Source organism: Mesocricetus auratus, unplaced genomic scaffold, assembly GCF_017639785.1.
Source record: "Mesocricetus auratus isolate SY011 unplaced genomic scaffold, BCM_Maur_2.0 Super-Scaffold_15014, whole genome shotgun sequence".
NCBI lineage: Eukaryota > Metazoa > Chordata > Mammalia > Rodentia > Cricetidae > Mesocricetus > Mesocricetus auratus.
In genome coordinates, this window is record NW_024429186.1 from 46,520,756 (window position 1) to 46,542,052 (window position 21,297).

The following is a 21,297-nucleotide window of genomic DNA, read 5'->3' on the forward strand; positions in this document are numbered from 1 at the left end:
CAACAAATCACATCCTATAAACTCATTACTATGTCAGCCACATATGGTTTTAATTTTCCTACCTGTACTTCTGGCCCTATGCACTTGACCCTTATTGCACTTTGTTTTACCTGAGATAAAGTTCCAATCTTTAGAAGCTGAACATTTATCTCCTGCAGAGGCCAATCTGAATGCCAAAGTTTTGGTGAAATTATTGTTTCATCTGTTCCTGTGTCTACTAGACTTTAAATTACAAAGCCATTTACTCATATTTTTTAGCTTTGGTCTTTGATCATTTGTAGAAGTTTGCCAAAATACTTGTTTTATGGTCTCTCCCGAAATTCTTGTTTTACTGAAGCTATTCAGGGCCTTGATCACATCCAGAGCAGTGTGGTTTTTAACAACGGACATATAATCTTTTAATTGCTCTGTGTATGAGTTTCTCTGGTGATGACAGAGAATGATTGCACTAGATTTGATACTGGGGCCTGCAGGAGGTCCTCTAAGGTGTTTATGGATGGCAAAAGGTTGTCTTGCCTATCCTTGTTGATCTGCATTCATTAGTCCACTGTCAGCCTTTGCCACACCTTCTGCATAATGCAGAAGGCTGGGATCTTCTATTTGGATTATCTCTGGAAATAAAATTGTTTCTAGGGACACCTTGCCTACAATCCCTTTTCAGATGACCTTGCTTATGGCAAAGAAAACATCTGACATTCTAATTTTTCTTAAAATATTTAGAAATCACTTCTCCTATTCAACTATCATTGTAAGTGTGAGATCCATTCAGCTTTGGTTGTTGATCTTGCCATTAAAGCACTAATCATCCTTTTACATTCTGAATTGTCAGTCTTTCTTTTGGGCAACCAGCTCAGAAATAATGACACAGAGATTTATTATGAATTATGAAAGACTGGCCTTAGCTTAGATTGTTTTCCCAACTAGCTCTTATAGCTTAAATTAACTTGTCTCTATTAATCTCATTCTGCCATGTGGCCTGGTTACCTCTCCTCTGTACCATGTGTCTGACTTCTTCAGTGTCTCACTGGCATTTCCTGTGTGCCTAGATTCATCCCAAGTTCCTCTCTCTGTCTGGAAGCCCTGCCTATTCTCTCTTGCCTAGTTATTGGCCATTCAGCTCTTTATTAAACCAATCACAGTGACATATCTTCACACACTGTAAACAAATATTCTGCAATGGGGAGCTGTGTGATTTTGCAACACTTCTCTAAGGGAACCAAGAAGCTGGAAAATTCCTTACCTCCCAATTAATGTTTGATAAATATTTAGAAACAAATGTGCATCTATACTAGAAAGAATTTATTTAGAAAGCCACAAGAAAAAGCTTTTTATTTTTTTATTTTTTCTTTCTTACTTATGAAATTAAATGGGTAAGAGCAAAGATAAAATTTCTGAAGAATGATTATTTATAAAGCATTAAAGAGACGAATAGTAGTTCTAGATAATGTAAAATTGTATGTGTAGAAAGATGGGGCAATGCTAACTCAGGGGGAGTGGGAAGAGCTGTATTTTCTTAGTAGTTTTTCCAAGTAAGTACGTACTGGGAACTGATTGTGCACATGTACACTTATAGGCATGGCTACTGTGCTGTAGGGTGATATGTATCTCTTGCAGTGGGTGGCAGGGAGTTTAAATTCAGCTGCCTTAGGAAAATCTGGTCTTTGTGAGATGTGGTGGTGAAATCCAGATCGCTTAAATGCCAGCTGTGTAGCTGTGTTCCTTGCTGAGATCTTTTAACATAAATTCATCAGAATACAAGAGAACAACTCGTATGTTTTTGTCTTTGTTTCAAGTGTTGCTTTTTTCTGTATTTGTTTTTATACAGATCAGTCAGATGAGTTCCCTTGAGCGAGGGTTAGAAACAGTTCATTTGGAAAATGAAGGTCTGCGGAAGAAACAGGTGAGGCTGGATGAGCAGCTGATGGAGGTAAGTTTGAGTAAATGACCTTAACTGTGGAAAATATCTATGAGCTGTCTATTAGGAGGGCTAGACATGACATTGAATTCCTGTCACAAACGTATAATTGCCAGGCTTAATTCTTGGGTCTGTCTTCCCAAAATGAACAGTTGTGTTTGCTTAGTTACAGACATAGGTGCCTGTACTGCTTTGCATAATAAAAAAAACTTTATCCCCAAATGTAATGACCAGTATACATCAATAAATGCGAATCACAGGGACTCTGCCTGATACCGTCTGAGGGGTCTGAGCACTCTTGTCATTGGTGTATATGTAACAGTTTCCTTGACATAACCCATCTTACAGTGTTTATGATATAATAACTCTGTCTACCTGTTCAGATGCATGTGGAGACCTGAGAACATCTGTATTTAGTTTTCTTCCAGCAACTGCCATCTTAGGCAGATATAGCTCAGTGGTAGAGCACTTGTCTTGCGTGGTGAAGCATTAGGTTGGAGTCCCACTGATCAAAAAGCAGTGTCCATGGCTTATGGCTACACTTGTGCAACTGACAAATGTTAAGCTGATTTGGAAAAACCCGCCACTGGGTCTGTATTGGGCCCTAGGAACCACAGTGTGCTTTCATGTACTCTTAGGAGACATGGGCAAATGTACAGCTCTCAGCCAGTGAAGACTTCTTTGAGATGCTTTGCTGTAGGTAGAAGTGAACTATAAAGCCTGTATAAGGAAGTGTCCATAGAATTTGTCTTGCTGTGTTCTTTAAATACTATGTGCACACATTTTTGTTTTTCAAGGCAGAATTATAAGAAGGAAGGAAGATATTGAAGTACTTTCTATTTATTTATTTATTGCTTTGATTTTTCAGGACAGGGTTTCCCTGTATAGTCCTGGCTGTCCTGGAAATCACTCCTTAGACCAGGCTACCCTCAGTCTCAGAGATCTGCCTGCCCCTGCCTCCCAAGTGCTCAGATTAAAGACCTGACAAAGTATTTCCTTTATAAAGCTATATATATATATAGCAAAGTAGCTTTAATGCTTAGTTTTAAAGTGATGTGAAATATGGGCAAGCATATCACATTGACATCTAAATGACCCAGTCTGAGGTTTCTGACAATTTTATGTTCTCTAGTTTATCCTCTAATGGGGGGATTGGTGAAACTATAAATAGTGAAATCCAAACTGTTTTCTGACCGCATATAATAAGTGTATTCAAAACTGTGAGTTCAGCCTGTGCTTTGTAGATATGGTTCTCTGATGAAGTACTTACAGACTCTAATTAATCTACCTGAAGCTGAGCTCTGTGTGTCTGGTAAGAAACTGTAGGATGACAGGGTTTATGCACTTACTGCTGGGCTCTGTCCAGTGCTCTACCCGTAAGCTGGTTCTCCACCTCTTCTTACAGGCCCCAGTTTCTATTATTAACTGCCATCAGCCATTTCCTGCCATTCTTTTTCCCTAGTAGTAAATATTTGCTGATAAGGAAAATAAGTATTCCTGGCACTGGAACTGAATAAGGAAAAAGCATGAGTTTAAACACCGAGGAGAACATTTCACACACTCTTCTAAAGAAACTCTCATTAGGAAGCAAGACTGAGTTATTAACCTACAGTTACACAGATTGGATCTTTTTTTTAGCTCCTTTACTTTTCTGAGACAGGATCTAGCCATGTAGCTCAGGCTGTCCTTGAACTTACAGTCCCTCTGCTTGAGTCTGCTGAGTGCTGGTCCTTCAGACACACACCACTACAGCTAGTTTCAGATTGCATTTTTAGCAGCTCTTTTGAGATAATTCATATGCTATACAGTTCACATATTTAAATTGTTTAGGTGTGCTTGGGATGTGTTTTTACTTCTTAAACCTTGGGAACGTGGATATAACAACTTTAACATTTTTAAGTTTCCAATCCAATGACTTTAATTAAATTCATTGTTTCTAAAACCTTTCATCACTCTCAACACTAACCCTTGAGCATTAACCATTCTTCCCACTAGCCTGTTGGGTTGGATTGCAGTACGATTATATGGGGGTTGTGAACAGTGACTTTCTCTCTGCCTGTTGTACTTACCTGAGGGATTCATGTATTCCTTCTTTGCTGGCAGTATTCCCACTTGGCAGGGTTGACGGGTAGTGAGCAGACTCGGAGGTGTTCCTGTATCAGCACCCTTGGGGTCAGGAACTTTGAGAAAAGCTTTCTAGGTGGTTCTTATCTAATACACATACTTCTTTGGGAGAAGTCTCCCACTTCTCTACAGATTAGTTTTAAGGGTCCAGCATAATTAAAGATTACTCGAATGTAATTAACGACTACAAATGAATGGACTGGGATATGGGAGGATTTTTGGCTTCAAACTGACTCCCATTCCTGGGCTTTTTCAACAGTTCAGTAGCTGAATATTCAGTAAGCAGTTTATTTTGAATATTCAAAGGAAGATCCACAGGCTGCCTTCATAGTCCTTTGTCTGCCATGTCACTTGGCAGTCCACAGCTTAGGGGGTTGAACAAAAAATGCTTTTCTCCCGCGTGTCCATGCGACAAGGGATTTAACCTCAGATCTGGTGCTTCCTGGATCTGGATATGGGTAGACCTGGCAAGTTCACAACCAACTGGATTCCAGCAGAGGAGGGTGTAGTTGCAGAATTGCAGCTGTAAGGCCCCTTGGATGTAAAACTGACTTGCAGCAGACGGCGACATCAGTTGCTTGCTCACTTATTCCTTTGTACAATATGGCTACTCTTTCTTATTGTAACTTGCGCTTTTCTTACTCTTCCTGTAACTCCTGTAATTTTCTCTTTGTTTTTGTTTTGTCTGTGGCTAACCGCTACCTAGCACTCAGTGGTTGGAAGTAGCAGAGAAGGGTGCAGTTCTGTGCCTGAGCTAGTGTGTGAAGGTAGCGCATTTTCCTTCAGTGAACGTTCGTAGCATGGGAACGTCTCCATGTTGTGTCCATCCAGTCATTGTTGTTGATTAGGACAGTTGACATGTACGTGGGCAAGAGCCAGTATTCATTTGTCATTTCACTTTAATTGGGATATATATGTCAGTTTACTCAAGGATTCCCCTTAGTATTTAAAGCATTCTGAAGAACAATAGCCCACTGCTAGAAACTCGTGGGATCATAATCCATCATATTCTTTATCCATATGTTATATTTTTACATCTGCATCTAATAATATTTCAAAATGGGCAATGACTCACCTCAGATTTAGAGGTAAGAAAATGGATAGCGGCTCTGAAACTTCATCACATTTCATTGTAATTGATATAAAGGTCCTTTCCCTCCCCACAAGCAGGGAGGCCCTTCCTCCCCAGTCTCCTTCCTGCTCATGTGTGTTGCATGCCTCCCTTTGGAACCTGCGTCTGCTGAATGCGTTGACAGATGAAAAGTAGCATGTTCCATTGACTAAAATGCATTCTTTTCAACTTCTTAAATGTGATTGGCATGTTGATACACTGTGTCCTTGTTGTTTTCAGCAAATACTTTATTCCAGTTCTGGAGTGTTCTGGCCTATGGCCTTATGCCCCACACTTGCCTATCCTGCTGCTATTTATATAACACATATATAAAACTAAGATAGGTTGAAATAGCTTCAGGCTCAATAGTCTTTTAAAAATGTTAATTTGTGGTCAGAAGATTTGGAGCCAATGAGTAGTCACCTTTTAAGAATCTTCATGGATGGTTAGGAAAATGGGGAAAGCTTAAAGCCAAGCCACCTTCTTCATCTTCCCTGTTCCTGTCTCACTTTTAACAAAAGGAAAAAGGGCAGCAGGATGTTCTAGAATCCAAAACTTAGATATTATTTAGATGTGCTGTGTATATTGTGTATCTTGTGCCCCTATAGTCACTCAGGAGTGATGACAGCTTATTCTTTCAAGTTTTAAAATTTGTAACAATGCCTGATCACATGATGTGTTATCTCCAGAAGGCATCGAAAGAGCTCTTCCCACAAGCTTCCGTGGGCCTTTGTCCGCTTTCTAAGTGATCAAGGGCTAGGAGCCCATGAAGGGGTTCAGGGCTCAGTGCTCCCTGCTCGACACCTTCCTTGGCAGAAGTCCCTGTACTGACCAAGCTTTGTCCTTGTCCTTCAGATGCAGCTCCCGAGGTCCACTGTGACGCTTAGCCCACCCTCTCACTGGGATCTGCAGCTGCTCCAGCAGCAAACCTGTCCGATGGTGCCCAGGGAACAGTTTCTGCAGCTTCAGCAGCAGCTGCTGCAGACAGAACAGAAAAGCCAGAACCTGCAGGAAGAGCTTGAGAACAGGACTTCCGAGACCAACACACCGCAGGTACAGAGTGCTTCTCCTGAGAACCAAGCTATCCCCTTCACTGCACCTTCAATAGAAAAATAAGCCAGTCCAAAGGTGGGGACCAGAGCTATGTCCCCCATCGTTGTTCTGTCCAAAGAACTACAGCCCGACATTGGCTTTGGTTTTACAGTTTACTTCCAAGCTCTCTGCTTATGAATCAGGCAGTTAAGCATGCTGGGTCTCCTTTGCACACTGGGACATGACAAAGGACCAAGGTGACTTGTACATAGTACATAGTTGGCCTAACATTCTTGTCTGATGCCCAAAATGTCACAAACTCGGGTAGGAATCTCTGCTGACAGACATCCTCAGTGTTCCTGTACAGTGTGTCCTGCCAAGGTCTGTGGGAATCACAAGTGGGGATTTTTTTATAACTGATGATGTAGAATGTGCAGTTAGTTAGAGCTGTGTTCTTAGTTATCTAGTTCACGTCACTCAACATTTGAAAAGAATCATCTTTGAAAAACTGCTTAAGCTCCAAATGGTTGTTTTCTCTTCAGGGCTTTATACATAGTCTTCATTTTTCAGGCATCTCCTCTTTGTTCTTACCTATTTAATTAAGTTGTAGTTAGGGGTGAGAATTAAAAGCAAAAAGCTCTTCTTTGTTTATATCTACGTCTGTTCTTTCTAGTTTTAGATATACTAATCCCAGTTAATCTTTGATGAGGAATTTCCCAGTTTCTTATTCCCCCAGAGAAGCAAGTCATGTTAGCCCTCCCCTGGGCCCCTCTGCTTTCGGTAGATAGCTGTGCTGTGTTGTGCTATGCTGTCCACTTCTGTCACTCATTCTTCTTAACAAAACCTTCAAAAAGTCTTAAGACTATGCTTTCGGAAGCTTTCCGAATGTTAGAGTCAGCTTTATAAATGAAGTCTCCTATGCCAGGCTGTTAAAGAGATGTTCCAACTCTCCATGGAGGACTTCAACTTCTTGGTATTAAAGTGAAATTTTAAAACAAAACAAAAACCTGCTATGGTTGAGCTTGAAAGGGAAGTCGCAGTTTTTCGTTGTGTAATTGAAATCGGAAACCTTGGCCTCTGGTTTTGAAAAGACCTTCTAGTTATTTGGCGAAGATGTGTTCATTGCCCTCCCATATACATTAGTTTTAAAGTACTCTTTTCATAATCTGCCCATCAATATTAGAGAATTGTAAAAACAAATGCTTTGTGCCAATAACTCCAGTATTAGACAAAAACTGTTCAGGAAAAAAAAAAAGAAAAAGATATCCTTCAGCCAGAGGAAAGTGTAGACCATTTATTATTTGCAGTAGAATGGCCTCCAGGCTTTCTCCTTTTCTGGTTTCTGAGCTGACTCTAATTTTAATACTGCACATCACACAATCTGCACAGTGTCTGTGTGTGCAGTGAGGGGTCTCATCTGTCTTTGTGTCGCTTTGCTTGCACATGTAGTATGACTGCATGTGCTCCTGAGAATGTGTTTGCATTGTTAAGTGTGTGAAATTAGACTCCCCTAAAAATAAGCCATGCTCTGGACACCAGGGTGAAGTATACCCCTTGCCTTCTTTCTCTAGGCCTTGCTACCGGAGCAGCGAGCAGTGCACTCAGACTCCTACAGAAGGATTGGGCACCTCTGAAAACTGGGCTGCTATTGATGCCATTTGTTACCATGATAGTCTCCAATGCGCGTGCGTGCGCACAGACACACACACACACACACACACCACACACATGAGGTGGGGCATGTTGGAATCAAGTGCTCTTTTAAACTATGCAACTGTATTTCCACTGTTAAGCCTTCACAGTATTGTCTCTTATTTTTGTAGACATGATAGACTATGAATCAGTCACAAACTTCAGCTTGTTACAAACCAGTTTATTTATATGGTGTAAAGAGTGGATTGCAGATTCTTGAAGGGATGTATTCTATATATTTTCTCATTCCATATGTTGTAATTATTTTTAAAAGAAGGTACTACTTTTATATATGGAATTTGAAGAAAATCAGGGTTATTTATACTGTTTTGTATAAGATGTATCATACTTTTTGACAGAAAAAAGGAAAATTTTGATGCAACAATAAAATAAAATTTAAATTATGTAACTGTTTTATTTGTTTTTCTTCTGCCTTCTCCTTTGCAATGCTCAGTGTTCTTTGAATTATCTGATACTGCAATTTTCTATTTTGCTTTTTTGAAGTAAGCATTATTCATTGTGTATAAACCTTAAAAAGCCATTAAACCTTTTAAAGCACAGCCTTATTTTAAAAGCCAAACATCCAAGGCCCTATTTACAGATATTTACTTTGTATATTAAGCTTTACCAACTACAGATTTTGTCTTCAAATTGGCCACATGACTTAGGGCTATTATTTAAATCCAAGCAAATAATGGGTTTCAACTCATGTTTGAGCATTCTACATTCTTTTCAAAATAGGTCTTTTAAGGAACATTTAGCTGTCACCCAATTGTTACCATCTGAATCACAATAATACAATTAGTACTAGTAATCTTAAGGACCTGAAGTATCTTCTGAAATGTGAGATTCCTGGTGTGGGTGTTTTTGTACTGGGCAGTCTCCTCTCTCTTGAGGTCACTTAGCTTCCTAAGCTCATGGTCTCCTTATCCCATCCCTTGTGCCAGGAGAGGAGAGGCCATGCCTCATGTGGTTTTATCTGGGTTGATGTCTGAGATTGTTCACTTCTAATGTGCTCTGATGATAAATGCGTCCTCTAGTGAGATGCTTGCTTCACACTGACAAGTAGCTGGGAAACAGATGAGGGGGGCAAACTGGCAGGAAGAAGCTGATTATTATGAAGGAAAAACTAACTTTTGATGGTCACCAGTCATTTTAAAGGAAAAATGAGAGGCCTGTGTTGCAAGCTGATTGGAAACATTAGGCAACCCCAAGCAAACCCAGTGTGTGCAATGTTTAGAGCCCCACAGTATTGCAGGACCCATGTCACAATGGAAGGTTGGTCACCTGCTTTGATTTACCTTGCATACCCACTGTATTGAGTGCACATGGGTATTAATTACGGATTTAAGAATTTGTATCAGGGGACGGTGGCATGACAGGTAAGAGTCTTTGTTTTTCCTTTGACTCCTCTGTGATAGGGCTGCATTTCTAATGCATTCAACTGGTGCAGTGCCCAGAACTCTCATTTCATTAGAAATCCATCCTTCCGGTTACCAGCGTAAAGCATTGGCTGTGCTTTCTCTAGGTCCTGATGGGAAGAGTAACCACTAGTGCCCAAGTTAAGCATGATTTTCAAATGATCATGCTTTTTTCTCGCTCTCGTCCTTAGGGAAGCCAGGAACACCTTGTAAATCTCATGGAAGAACGAATGATAGAAGTTGAACAAAAACTGAAGCTGGTAAAAAGACTTCTTCAAGAGAAAGTGAATCAGCTCAAAGAGCAAGTAAGTCTACTCTACCACCTCTGCCTGTCCTGACAGGCCAGTTTTTATGGGTGTATAGGGTGTGTGTGTGTGTGTGTGTGTGTGTGTGTGTGTGTGTGTGTGTGTGTGTGTGTGTGTGTGCTCGAGCGTGCATATGTGTGTGTTTTGTGTGTATCTGTGAATGTGCATGGTGCACATCTGCATCTGTGTATCTGTGTATGTACGTGTATGTGTACCTGTGTGTGTGTGTGTGTGTGTGTGTGTGTGTGCACAAGCACCATAGGCCAACCTCAAGTGTTGCTCCTCAGGAGCTATCCTCCTTGCCTTTGAGAGGACCTGGGTCTCTCTGATTAGGATAGTCCTGTGTCCTCCTCAGCACAGGGCTTGCCAGTGTGCACAATCACTGTACCCAGGCTGTTTATGTGGGTACCAGGGATCAAAGTCCAGCCCCCAGGCTTGCAAGGCACTCACTTTACTGGTTGAGCTATCTCTGCAGCCCCAATGTTCCAGACCTAACTCCAGATTTTGTATGCTTTTTGTTGTTGTTGGGGTTTTTGTTTGCTTGTTTGTTTGTTTGTTTGTTTTGCTTTGTTGTTGTTGTTTGAAACAGGGCCTTTTGCAGTCCTGGATGTCTTAAGGCTACTCTATAGATCAGGCTGGTCTCGAACTCACAGAGATCTGTCTGCCTCTGCCTCCCAAGTGCTGGGATTAAAGACATAACACCACCACCACCCAGCCAGATTTTGTATCCTTCTATTACTGTTAATTTGTGTTGTCAAGAAAAGTTAATTCTGCTGATAATGTCTAGTGAACTTAGGAATCATTTTCTTTTAAGCTCCAAAATAGGAATTCTGCATTCTACATTTTTTTCTAAAACTCCTTTGAGGCCTATTTATCCAGAATTTTGCAAATGTATATATATATATTTGCTAGCAGCGGCTCATATCCAATGTTCCTAATGAAGTTCAGTAGCTCAAACTAAATACTAACAGATTTTTTTTCATCCAAGATATTAAATACACATCTCTAAATAAACAGAAAACGATATATTCACTTTTAAAAACTGGGTCATAATGGAACTTTGGTTTTCCTGTTCCCAGCAGCTTGTGGCTAACCTCCAAAGGTGCCTTACGGCTAATGAAATGGCCCAGGGGGTAAAGGTGTCTGCCAGCATGCCTGACAGCCTGAGTTCAGTACCCAGAACCCACATGGTAGCATGGAAACACCAGATCCCAGAGGGGTCCTCTGACTTCCCTTCCATTAGCCCTTAAACCTGAGAGCGGTTGACACGAATGCTTCTGCTTCTGCCCTAGCTCTGCAAGAATACAAAAACAGACGCCATAGTGAATGATTTGTATGTTGAAAACGCCCAGTTGTTGAAAGCTTTGGAAATGACTGAACAGCGACAGAAAACAGCAGAGAAGAAAAATTACCTCCTAGAGGAGAAGATCGCCAGCCTCAGCACCATTGTCAGGAACCTGGCACCAGCACCTCTGGCTTCCACACCTCCTTTGAGGTCATAGCCAATACCAAAGGATGCACTTGCATGTGTGTACTGTACTGACATTCATGGAACACTTCCCTCCGTTCTCCGAACCCTCTGAAAACAGCTCCCAATGGCTGACAGTCAAGCCAGCAATGGAATTCTCCAAATGGATGCTTACAAGAATTCCACAAATCTCGCGTTTCACTATTGAAATTACTCATGAGAGTTAAAGTAACTTTTAACATACTTTTAAAGTATGTTCTGGATAGCTACCAAGAAGGAAAATAATTTAAGAACTTAAAATCCCAGTTTTTATTGGTTTTGAATTGCTATTATCTGTATATACAATCCAGATTCCTTTTAAGATTGGGATCTAACTAGAATGGTTATTATATTATTATAATCTTTATTTTTTTTTAAAAAATTTAAATACTATAATTATTATATTTCTAATAGTTTTGTTTCTTTAAATGAATTGGCTGACTGCAGTTCTGCTTAAAGAGGACTTGGCTAGTAGCTAGCCACTGAGGTCAGAAAAGTCCAAGTTTTGTAGAATTCTGACTTCTGGTACCTGTTCTTGCTGCTCTTGCTATATAATAGATTCAGAGCTGATTTCCTCAACTGCACTCTTAATTAAGGATAAAGTTCTACTTTATTTAAATGGCCCTTTCTCCATTGTTTGGGACTTTGTGTTCTTAAAAATGGATAAACCTGAATTTTAAAAATTTGAACTCTGGGGAGACCACTGAACAGCCCAATTTGGGGTAAAAAGCCACTCCTGAAGGAAGATTACATGGAGTATCATGGGGGTGGTTTCCTCCCTCCCAAGCCTTGGAGTTCATGGACATAGCTTTGAGTTTGCATCAAGAGCTCAGGGAACAATATTGAAACTGTCTTCCTGAACTTCTTGCTGCCAGCCTCTCTAAGAACTGGAGATGTGTAACCCACAGGACCTTATTTCTCTTATATATTAACAGCCATGGGATTTTTATTTCTATATTTTAGTGCACTTAATAATCTAAAAAGGCCTTGACTTTGGAGTTTAAAACCTGTCCAATTTGTAGAAGAGTTTTTACTGTTTGTTTAATGCAGGTCAGGCTTTCCATGCTTCTGACTTTTTGATACCTCACATCTGAGCATATGGATTTCATACTGTAGAGAACATTAGCGTACCACTGGAGGTGAAGGAGCAATAATGGGACTTTACACACACACACACACACACACACACATACACACACACAGTGGTTGGTGGAGCACTGGCCAGGTGCAGGACACTACCAAAGCTCTTCTCAACCACCTTTGTGTTTCCATGGGGAGAGAAATTAAAAGAGTTGCACTTTATTACAGGTACAAGAGAAAAGCAAACCATCGATTATGGGCAGGAACACAGGATAAGTGAAATAGACTAAGAGGTCAGGTGATGTGCAGAAATCTCAAGTCATTTCCATCGCAACTCTTTGGGAATCTTTAGGACCCAACTGTTTAGTCCTGAAGCCCAGGGCCCACTCTACAGGGCTCTGACATGGCACACCGTCTGTGGTCCAATAGGTCACACTGGCTTTGCCCTACTGCTACTATCACCAAATTCCGCTTTCCCATTGGGAAAAGAATCCTTCCTGTAACTATACATCTGAATATTTGGCACTTGGCATTAACTCTCCTCTCTATTTATATGGCCTTAACTTTATATTTAGCAGAAAATAGTTTCACTTGACACTGTGGGTAGGCTAGGCTAAGGTGAAGTACTTATGAGAAATGTTTCAGGTCCTCAAGGTCAGTGTCACTGAACGGAACAAGAAGCATATTTCTCCAGTGTTGGCTCGGCATGGGGCCATGCTTGTTGTGCTTTTTTCTTTTTATATTATGAAAAGTGTAGGATAGTGTTTCTTATACATTTGTATTTATGTGTACATAAAGTGATGTACAATGACTGTAAATGGGACTTTTTGGAAGTTTGAGAGTGCGTTTAGAATTATTTCATCCGACATCAAAATGCTACTCTAGTAACGTGTTAATTTCTTGCTTTACCCTGCTTATTAAATGGGGGTGGGGAATCAATATGAGAAATACTCTACAGATACCTTAAATTTATACATTTGTATAGCAGTGTATATTTGAAACCATTTGGAGCAGGAGTTTAGCTGGCCATTAGAATAGCTTAAAGCTTAAAAGGCAGCAGATGTACAATACTAGAATTCTGTGCAGTTCACTTTCAGACTTTGGCTCTCCCCAAAATCACAAGTTTGTGTTGTATGGTCATTTGCCTACTTTTTTTTTAAACACTGGTTTTTAAACTTTACTTTTATTTAAGAACAGTTCTGTAAGAGTAGCGATACAATTCTGGACTCAATCTGAGGACCTCCATTGACCTGTCCGCTGTTTTCTGCTTTTGAAAAGCCTTACTCTCCCCCACCAAGGGGAGAAAGGGTTTGCTTTATGTAAAGCCTTTTACAGTCAAAGTGAAGTTTGTAAAGGGAGAGCAGTAGGAGGTGCGGTTTAGAATGAACCTCAGTATTTCCATTTGTTTTTCCAAAACTCTAATTTCAGCTAAGCCATGGTAAACGTGAATCCCTCCTTGAAGCATCCATGTGCTTATATAAAGCATGCCATCAGCATGTTTTATATAAATAGATCATGAAATCATAGGCTTCAAGGAAGACATCCTACAGGTCTAGTGTTCCGGCAATAATATTCAGGGGTTTTATATAAATAGATCATGAAGTCATATCTTTAGGGTATAGGAGGATGTCTTACAAGTCTAGTGTTTCAGCAATATCAATATTCAGGACAGGTATTATTTTGAGAAACCTTTTTTTAATGAAATGACTAAGTCCTCTTGGGAAACTTTTTTTTTAACATGTGGAAAATGAATTTGTGGTTTCCCTTTTGCTTTGCTGAGTAAAGAAAAAGAAAACACACTGCTGTTGTCAGCATCTTTTAAAGGCATCTCAGTCAAGGAGCATCTGAGTGCTCTCAAGTACAGTATTAAGCAAGTGGTGTTCTGAACGGATTACCTGCCATTGTATAGCACTCCAGTGAGTCATTAAGTAATGCCAGAAACCAGGTCTAAGCCTTGTCACCAAAACACTCATGCTGGGAAGCCAGAACATTGTGGTTGGCCCTGTTTGAATATCTCTGCACTGTGAGGACTTGGATCCCGGGATCTGGACAGCTAATTAGTAGCAAATTAAAGTTGCCTTTTTGTTTGTTCATTTGCTTGCTTGCTTTTTAGTTTTTTGAACGAAAAAGGTAAATTTATTCTCATTACCACAGCATGATGTAAAGGAATATTAGTTTTATGAAAGAAAACGAGTATCTAGAGCTAATCTCCAGAATTATATTCAGATAAAGATTAATGTGAATATGTTTGTATCAGGTTTGTACAGTTCTTTTTAGCCACTCTATCCCAGAAAGATTTTTTTAATGTGAACTTAAAATGTAAATAAATAATTTTGCAAACTCTGGTTTTCTATGTCTTGGAGTTTTGATGAGCAGTTTCAATGTTTATCATTAGCCTTTTAAGTAAAGCTGTCAAAATGTTACAGGAAACACATTCTACAAATACAGAATCAAGGTCCCACTCTGCATGCTCACAACCATCATTTTAAGAATATTCCCCCAGGGGACTTTAAGAAATGGTTCATCAGATTGCTCACTACTACCTGTTACTCCAGCGCCAGAAGATCCAGCGCCCTCTTGTGGCCTCCAAGAGAACCTGCATGCATGTGATGCACATAAACTCATGCAGGTATTCATACACATAAATTAAGCAAATCTTTAAAAGCACAGAGACTCATTCCCTTCCTGTCAAGGAAGGGATAATATTCATACCAGTCAGCTTGTGGTGTTTGTGCTCTGTAACAGTGGATAATTAACACACAATCTTAACTTAGACTGAGGCAAGGCCCTGCTTGGCATCTGGGATGCTTCAGAGGTGAGCTGTGCCACATTGCTATCTTAAAACGTAAGTAATTCAGACTTCCTTAACCGAGATGCCCATAACAGATGATATAGGTGGTTAGAGACCTCAAAAAGTAAACCTAGAGGACATTGTTGATAACTAAGTACTGCCCAGCATTTGGGAAGCATAGGCCAGTGGATCTCTGTGCATTTGAGGTCAGCCTGATCTATAAGAGTTTCAGGACAGCCAGGGCTACACAGAGAAACCCTATCTTTAAAAAAATCAAAACAAACAAAAAATACCAAACACTGAAATGTAGGTTGGAAATATTGGCCAACCTAGGCCCATCTCAGAGGCCATGTTTTATTCATTGTCAAAACTTTTATATCACCTTCATACCCACTGCTTTTTTGAGGCAGGAACTACTTATCCCCATTTAACATATGGGAAAAATTGAAGCTTGCAAGGCTATCCTGCCTGCAACTAGAGAGATCAGTATTCAAGGCCCTACAATATGAAATGGGCAGTTGTGGCACATGCCTTTAATCCCAGCACTTGGGAGGCAAAGGCAGGTGAATCTCTGTGAGTTCACAGCCAGCCTGGTCTACAAAGCAGGTTCCAGGACATCCTGGACTGGGAAACTCTGTCTTAAAAAAACAAACAAATAGATCCTACAATACTTCTATCAGTTCCTACTTGCCGCAGAACAGTATGCCATCAGGGTTGATGTAGTAGCTATGATGTAATTGTACTTTAGGAACAGTCCTGAGGAGGAATAGCCAAAGTGGCAGAATAGGAGTTCCCAACATTCTTCCACTAAAGAAGAGCAAAAATAACCAGTATACTGCAATCCACACTGCCACTCTACCCCCACGTCTCGCCTGACCATAGTGGGACGACGACCCTGAAGACTGGTCTCATACCATGGAAAGAACTGAGACAATAAACGTGGTATTGGGAGTCTTTCTGATTGCATTGTTCCTAAGAATTGCACAGAAAATCTGAAAGATGCGCATTCTGAAGTAGAGCAGTGAATGGAAGAGAAACTAGGTGATTTCTCTATTAAAGATCAGTATCACCAGGGCATAGACACTAGATGGTTCCCTGCAGATCTGTCACAATGGGACCTCTTTCCTCTGATCCTACTGCTTTGGTATTGCCCACGGCTAACCCTCACACCTGCTTCCCATTTCATAGTTCTTTGTTCAGGATACACTCAGTCACCAGAGCCCCTGCCTTAAGAGCAGGGTACTTGCCGTGTCAGCCTTTCTATATCCACCTGGAACAACGTCGTACATTCAGAAGACAATGATATCACTTACTGTTTTAATTTTTTCTATAAGGAAAAAACTATTTTTATGTGTATGAGTGTCTTGGCAGCATATATATATGCACACCGTATGTACATGTGTGTGCCTGGTGACCACCAAAGTCAAATGTGGCCATCAGAACCCCTTGAACTGTAGTTACAGATGATTGTGAGCCACCATGTGGTTGCTGGAAATCAAACTTGGGCCCTTTGCAGGAGCTCTTAGCACTGGGCCAACTCTCCAGGCTAGAAGAGATTTTTCACCTTCTGAAACATGTCTCATCACTTACAAGGGATAAATTTTTCTTCTTCTGGTTGCTGATTTTCTAGATGACAAATTTTCAAGAGATCCTTTGGGTATCCTTCAGCATTTTTGCCAGTCTGAACTCATTTTGTTAATCTTGCTGATTGTACTCCCCAGGGCTGGGCCACACTTGGTCCTCTTCCTGGAATGTGGTCCTGTCTTGGTCCTGTCCACATTTTTAACATCTGAGCTAGATGAAAAGCACTATGTTCAACAACACAGATGCGAGGCCTCTTCTTTCTCTTTGAGAGCACTTGCATTACACTTACAGGGTTAGAGTTTGTGGTTTCCTTTTACTGATTTTTCCCTGTATGATCTAATGCTTTATGACTTTGTCTTTAAAAAACAAAACAAAACAAAAAGTCCTGTCTCTGACATTTTGATGTATTTCCTACTAACCCTCTTTTCTTGGTATCATCTAAGTGCTTATTATATTGTAAACTAATGGAATGAAATGATGCCTACTTTGTAAACTTGTTTTTTAAATAAAAGTTCATTTAAGCTCCTAAAAAATTCCTGTCTCCTTGAATTTTATATCCACTCATTCAAGCCCATTTTTCTTCTTTCGATTAGAACTCCACCTCCAGTTAGTTTCCTAGGGATCCAGTTGCTGACTTTCACCAACAATTCCCTCTTTTCTGGAATTTCACAGGTACATACCCATAACCCCTGCATTTAGGAGACTAAGACAAAAGAACTATTGATGCTGGCCTGGGCTACATAACAAGACTATCTCAGGAAATAATTTAATATTTGAACATTTTGTCATCTAACATGAACCAATAATTATCAGTGTCACTACACTGAAGTTTTCAGAGAATATTATATCATAATTGTATTCCGTTTTGTATTAAAAATGGAAAACCAAAGAGATAAAACATACTAACATCAGTTTTCAATTTTATATACAATATACTGTACTACAAGCTAAAATACAAAAATGAAATACAAAGTCTTTGTTTCAGTCAGTTTTCAGTACTACAAGTGAGGCAGATAAACTAGCAAAAGACAGTTTCACCTAAGCTGATGTGCTGACAGTTGTAGGTAAGTTTAGAATGTTATTTAATGTTTAAACCCTCAGACTTTGCATATATATATAAAATGGGAATATTAATGCTTGTGCCTATGGACTATGCAAAGTTAAATAAAAACATGTCAATGTAAAATAATTCAAGACCCAGTAAATAGTAATTATATTCTAAGAGTTCAAGAAGTATAGTTCATGGAAACTAGGGGATGCCCAAGACCCATTTCAGTAGATCCATGTGGCTGAGGTACTCAATAGAAGGCATTGTTGTTTCTTTCTCTGTGTTGATATTTTCATTGAATGTATAAAATCAATAATGGATAAGTTTAGTGATGTTCTAGTATAAATAAAAATGGTGGCACCAAACTATACTAATAGTCATTGCATTTTTTTCTACCATACACTACTGTTAATATGTTGGTAGTCAAGAGACAAATTTTACTCAAGAATTTCCTCAATGAAGCAGAAGAAAGGGTTAACTTTATGTAATCTCCACCTTTCCATATCCATATTTTAAATATTCTATGAGACAAAATGGGAAGTACATATAAGGAATGATAAGTGTCTCAATCAAGAACACTGGTATAACTCTTGATGTCAAACTAGTTGCTCATGCTTCGTGGAATACCATTTTTTCTTAGAGTGGTAGACAAATGACACTTACTCAAACTCTGGATAACATGGTAAAATAAGTAAAGTAGAGTTTCAAAGCAACTGATTATATTTGCTATCAATGATAAGATTAAAATTTATTTTCTTAATTATGTCTGCAAAGTCCATTTTTCAATGCAAGGTCGTCACATGTCCTGGGGATCAGGGCATGGAAATCTTTGGAGGATAATTAATTTGTCTATCTAGATCACCATGACTTGGGCATGATTAACAAACTTGAGCTGATGTTTATGGACCATTCTGTAAACAGCATCAGAAAACATTCTTTCTAAGTATATATGAACATTAATCAAGAGAGATCATGCTTGATGCTCTACTGCAATTCTCAGTATATGGAAAAACGATTCACATCATATGATGGACATTCTATGGCTACAATTAGGTCAGAAATTAGCAATGCAAGGAGAGCTTGTTCCTAATTAGCTCCTATAAATTAAATAACCCATCTTTTTATTAACCTACATTGTACCACATGACTTTTACCTCTATTCCATTCTCTGTGTCAATTTGTTCCATGTCTGGCTGGATTCTCTGCCTCTCTTCTTCCCAGAATCCTCTTTGTGTTTGGAAGTCCCGCCTATCCTCTGCTGCCTAGCTATGGACCATTTAGCTCTTTATTAAACCAAACAGAAGGCGCCTTGGCAAAAACACATCTTTGTAACGTGTAGTCTTCCTTGCCAACTGCCTGGACCCTGCCACAGTTGCAGTCCCCAAATAACACACAAGACACTATATTAATTATGAAGCTGTTGGCCATTTGCTTGTTTCTTACTGGCTATCTCTGACTTAACTATTTAAGCCATAATTGTTAATCTAAGTATTTCTCTTATCAGAGAAAATGGTCTGTACCTCTTACTCCTCTGGTGGCCTAAATTGTGTCTGCCTGTGTCTCTCTTTCCCAGAATCCTCCTCGACTCCTAGTCCCACATATCTTGCTTCCATATTGGCCAACAGTGCTTTATTCAAACCAATCAGACACATTTTTACAGAATGACATCTCCCAATATCTCCTCTTTTCTGTCTAAAATAAAAGAAAGGTTTTAACTTTAGCATAGTCAAATTATATATAGCAGAACAGTTATCAAGTAAGAACTATAGTTACAATATTTTGTCTATTAGCATTTAGTAAGATTTAAAGAAAGTATTTTATTATCTATCCTATCTGTGTGAGTCTCAAGTCTTATATGTAGCTTAACTTTTATCATAACTAAGGAAAACTATGATTATAACTATCTATCTTCAACTCATCAAGGACCACAGAAGGATAATATATAAACACTAGAATTGACAGATCTTGCTACCTGGAGAGTCACCCGAAGTTCTGCTGTAATGTTTGGGCATCCAACTTCAGCCCATAGGCCACAATGTGTCTGAAAGTCTTCTCAGCAAAGCAGGAAATTTCAAACTGTCCATCTGCATTGTCAGTCTGTCTGTCATTTTTCTGTGTCTTGCAGAAAGTCTGGCAGACTCTTCCATGAAGCAGGAACCCTTTAAGACTGTCCAAATTCAGTAGCGACTTTTCAATGGATCCTGCATGTCCAGATTATACAGCAACAGTCAAACAGTCTAGGCAAGAGCAGTTTCTTGCCCAAATGGCAAACCTTGCATATTGAAAGCAAACTCCATAACGAGTCTATTTGATCCCCATCTTCCTCTCAGACATTGGTGTGCCAGGTGCAGACATTTCTCATTGTCAAGAAAAACCCTAAACCATTTTAAATGCCATTTTCTGAAGGTCTTTGATGGGTTTGAAAACTATCTATCTCAAATATATTTCTGTATATCTAGAAAACTTAACTTACCTAACTATAAAAATATACAAATCACAAATTTGACCTTGAATTTGTATCAATAAATGAAAAACCATACCAATACAAAGTATTCACTTCCATGCCATAATCCCCTTTTACCTTTAAAAAGAGATTGGTTGTGATCATTAACCAATTATAAGCAACCCCATTCAAATGAAAACAAAGATTTATAAACAATATTTGGGAATCTGGACATTGCTCATTCCAAACTGCTTCCTGCTTATATGGGACGCTGTCCATAACATGGGGATCATGACAAAACTCAGAAACCTGACTAAATCCTTGTTTTTGTGATCTGTATAGCTGTATCGTCCCAGCTGTTTCAGATGCTGGATTGCCCGGGACATTGCTTCAGGAGGTCTTGCTTCATCAAACTACAGAAGCCTGAAAGGAAGCCACAGCTTTCCATTTCTGTGGAAGCATCAACAAAAACTCTTTTCCCAAGTAACCTGTCCTTATATTTAAAGTTAGAAGTCAAAGCATTTTTGAAATATATAAGTTGGATTCATTCAGCAGCATTTATAACCAAGTATATTTCAGCACTTGTTCCTTCCTTAGCCACTGAACAACTAAAAAGCACAATAATATACAACATCCAGACTTTCTGTGTATTTTTCCATGTTTACGTGGCTTATATTACTCTAATTCTTTTACTTTTATTTGTTTTTTTTTCTCTGAGACAGGGTATCTCTTTGGAAATCTACCTGCCTCTGCCTCTGGAGTGCTGGGATTAAAGGCGTGTGCCACCACACCCAGCTACTTTATTTTTATTTTTTCCAATATCTTGTTTCTTTTACTCTCCCAAGTCTACCTATATTTTTCTTCATCTGAATCTGACTTTACTATAAAACTTTATGTTTTTCTGGCCACTTGTCTTATATAGGCTAAAGAACATTGCTAAAATTAAAGTGGAAATAGCCACTGGCTTTCCAACATGGCAGACGTTGAAAGACCTCGGCATCAAAGTGCTGGGCACTGAACCGAACCCTCTGCCCAAGAACCGGGGCCAGACCACTGGCTGCAAATGCAAGAGGTGATTTATTGAGTACACAGGTGCCTGCGGATGCTACTGCAACTCGGGTGCAGAGCATACCGGGATTGTAGGGAGTATAATATTTATAGAGTTTTAATGGTTACATAAGTAACAGGCATTTCATTGGCTCATCTTGGGGGCAGGGGTAGCTCCCACGGACTAAGTTTCCTGG

The 21,297-nt window shown here is 39.5% G+C and overlaps 1 protein-coding gene across 4 annotated transcripts in view; it reads left to right on the top strand.

The window, feature by feature from the left end:
* The window catches only part of Nin (ninein), a 99,364-nt gene extending 84,832 nt beyond the window's left edge, over window positions 1-14,532 (top strand). For 2 of the 4 annotated variants that reach the window (XM_040742989.1, XM_040742992.1), the window contains 4 exons: window positions 1,826-1,927; window positions 6,006-6,203; window positions 9,487-9,600; window positions 10,893-14,532. In XM_040742989.1, coding sequence (XP_040598923.1) covers window positions 1,826-1,927; window positions 6,006-6,203; window positions 9,487-9,600; window positions 10,893-11,102 — 624 coding nt within the window. In that variant the 3' untranslated portion in view covers window positions 11,103-14,532. Of the gene's footprint in view, window positions 1-1,825; window positions 1,928-4,745; window positions 4,807-6,005; window positions 6,204-7,753; window positions 8,180-9,486; window positions 9,601-10,892 lie in introns of those variants that run through there. The other 2 variants (XM_040742990.1, XM_040742991.1) reach the window with 2 other exon arrangements.
* Window positions 14,533-21,297: the final 6,765 nt, after the last annotated feature.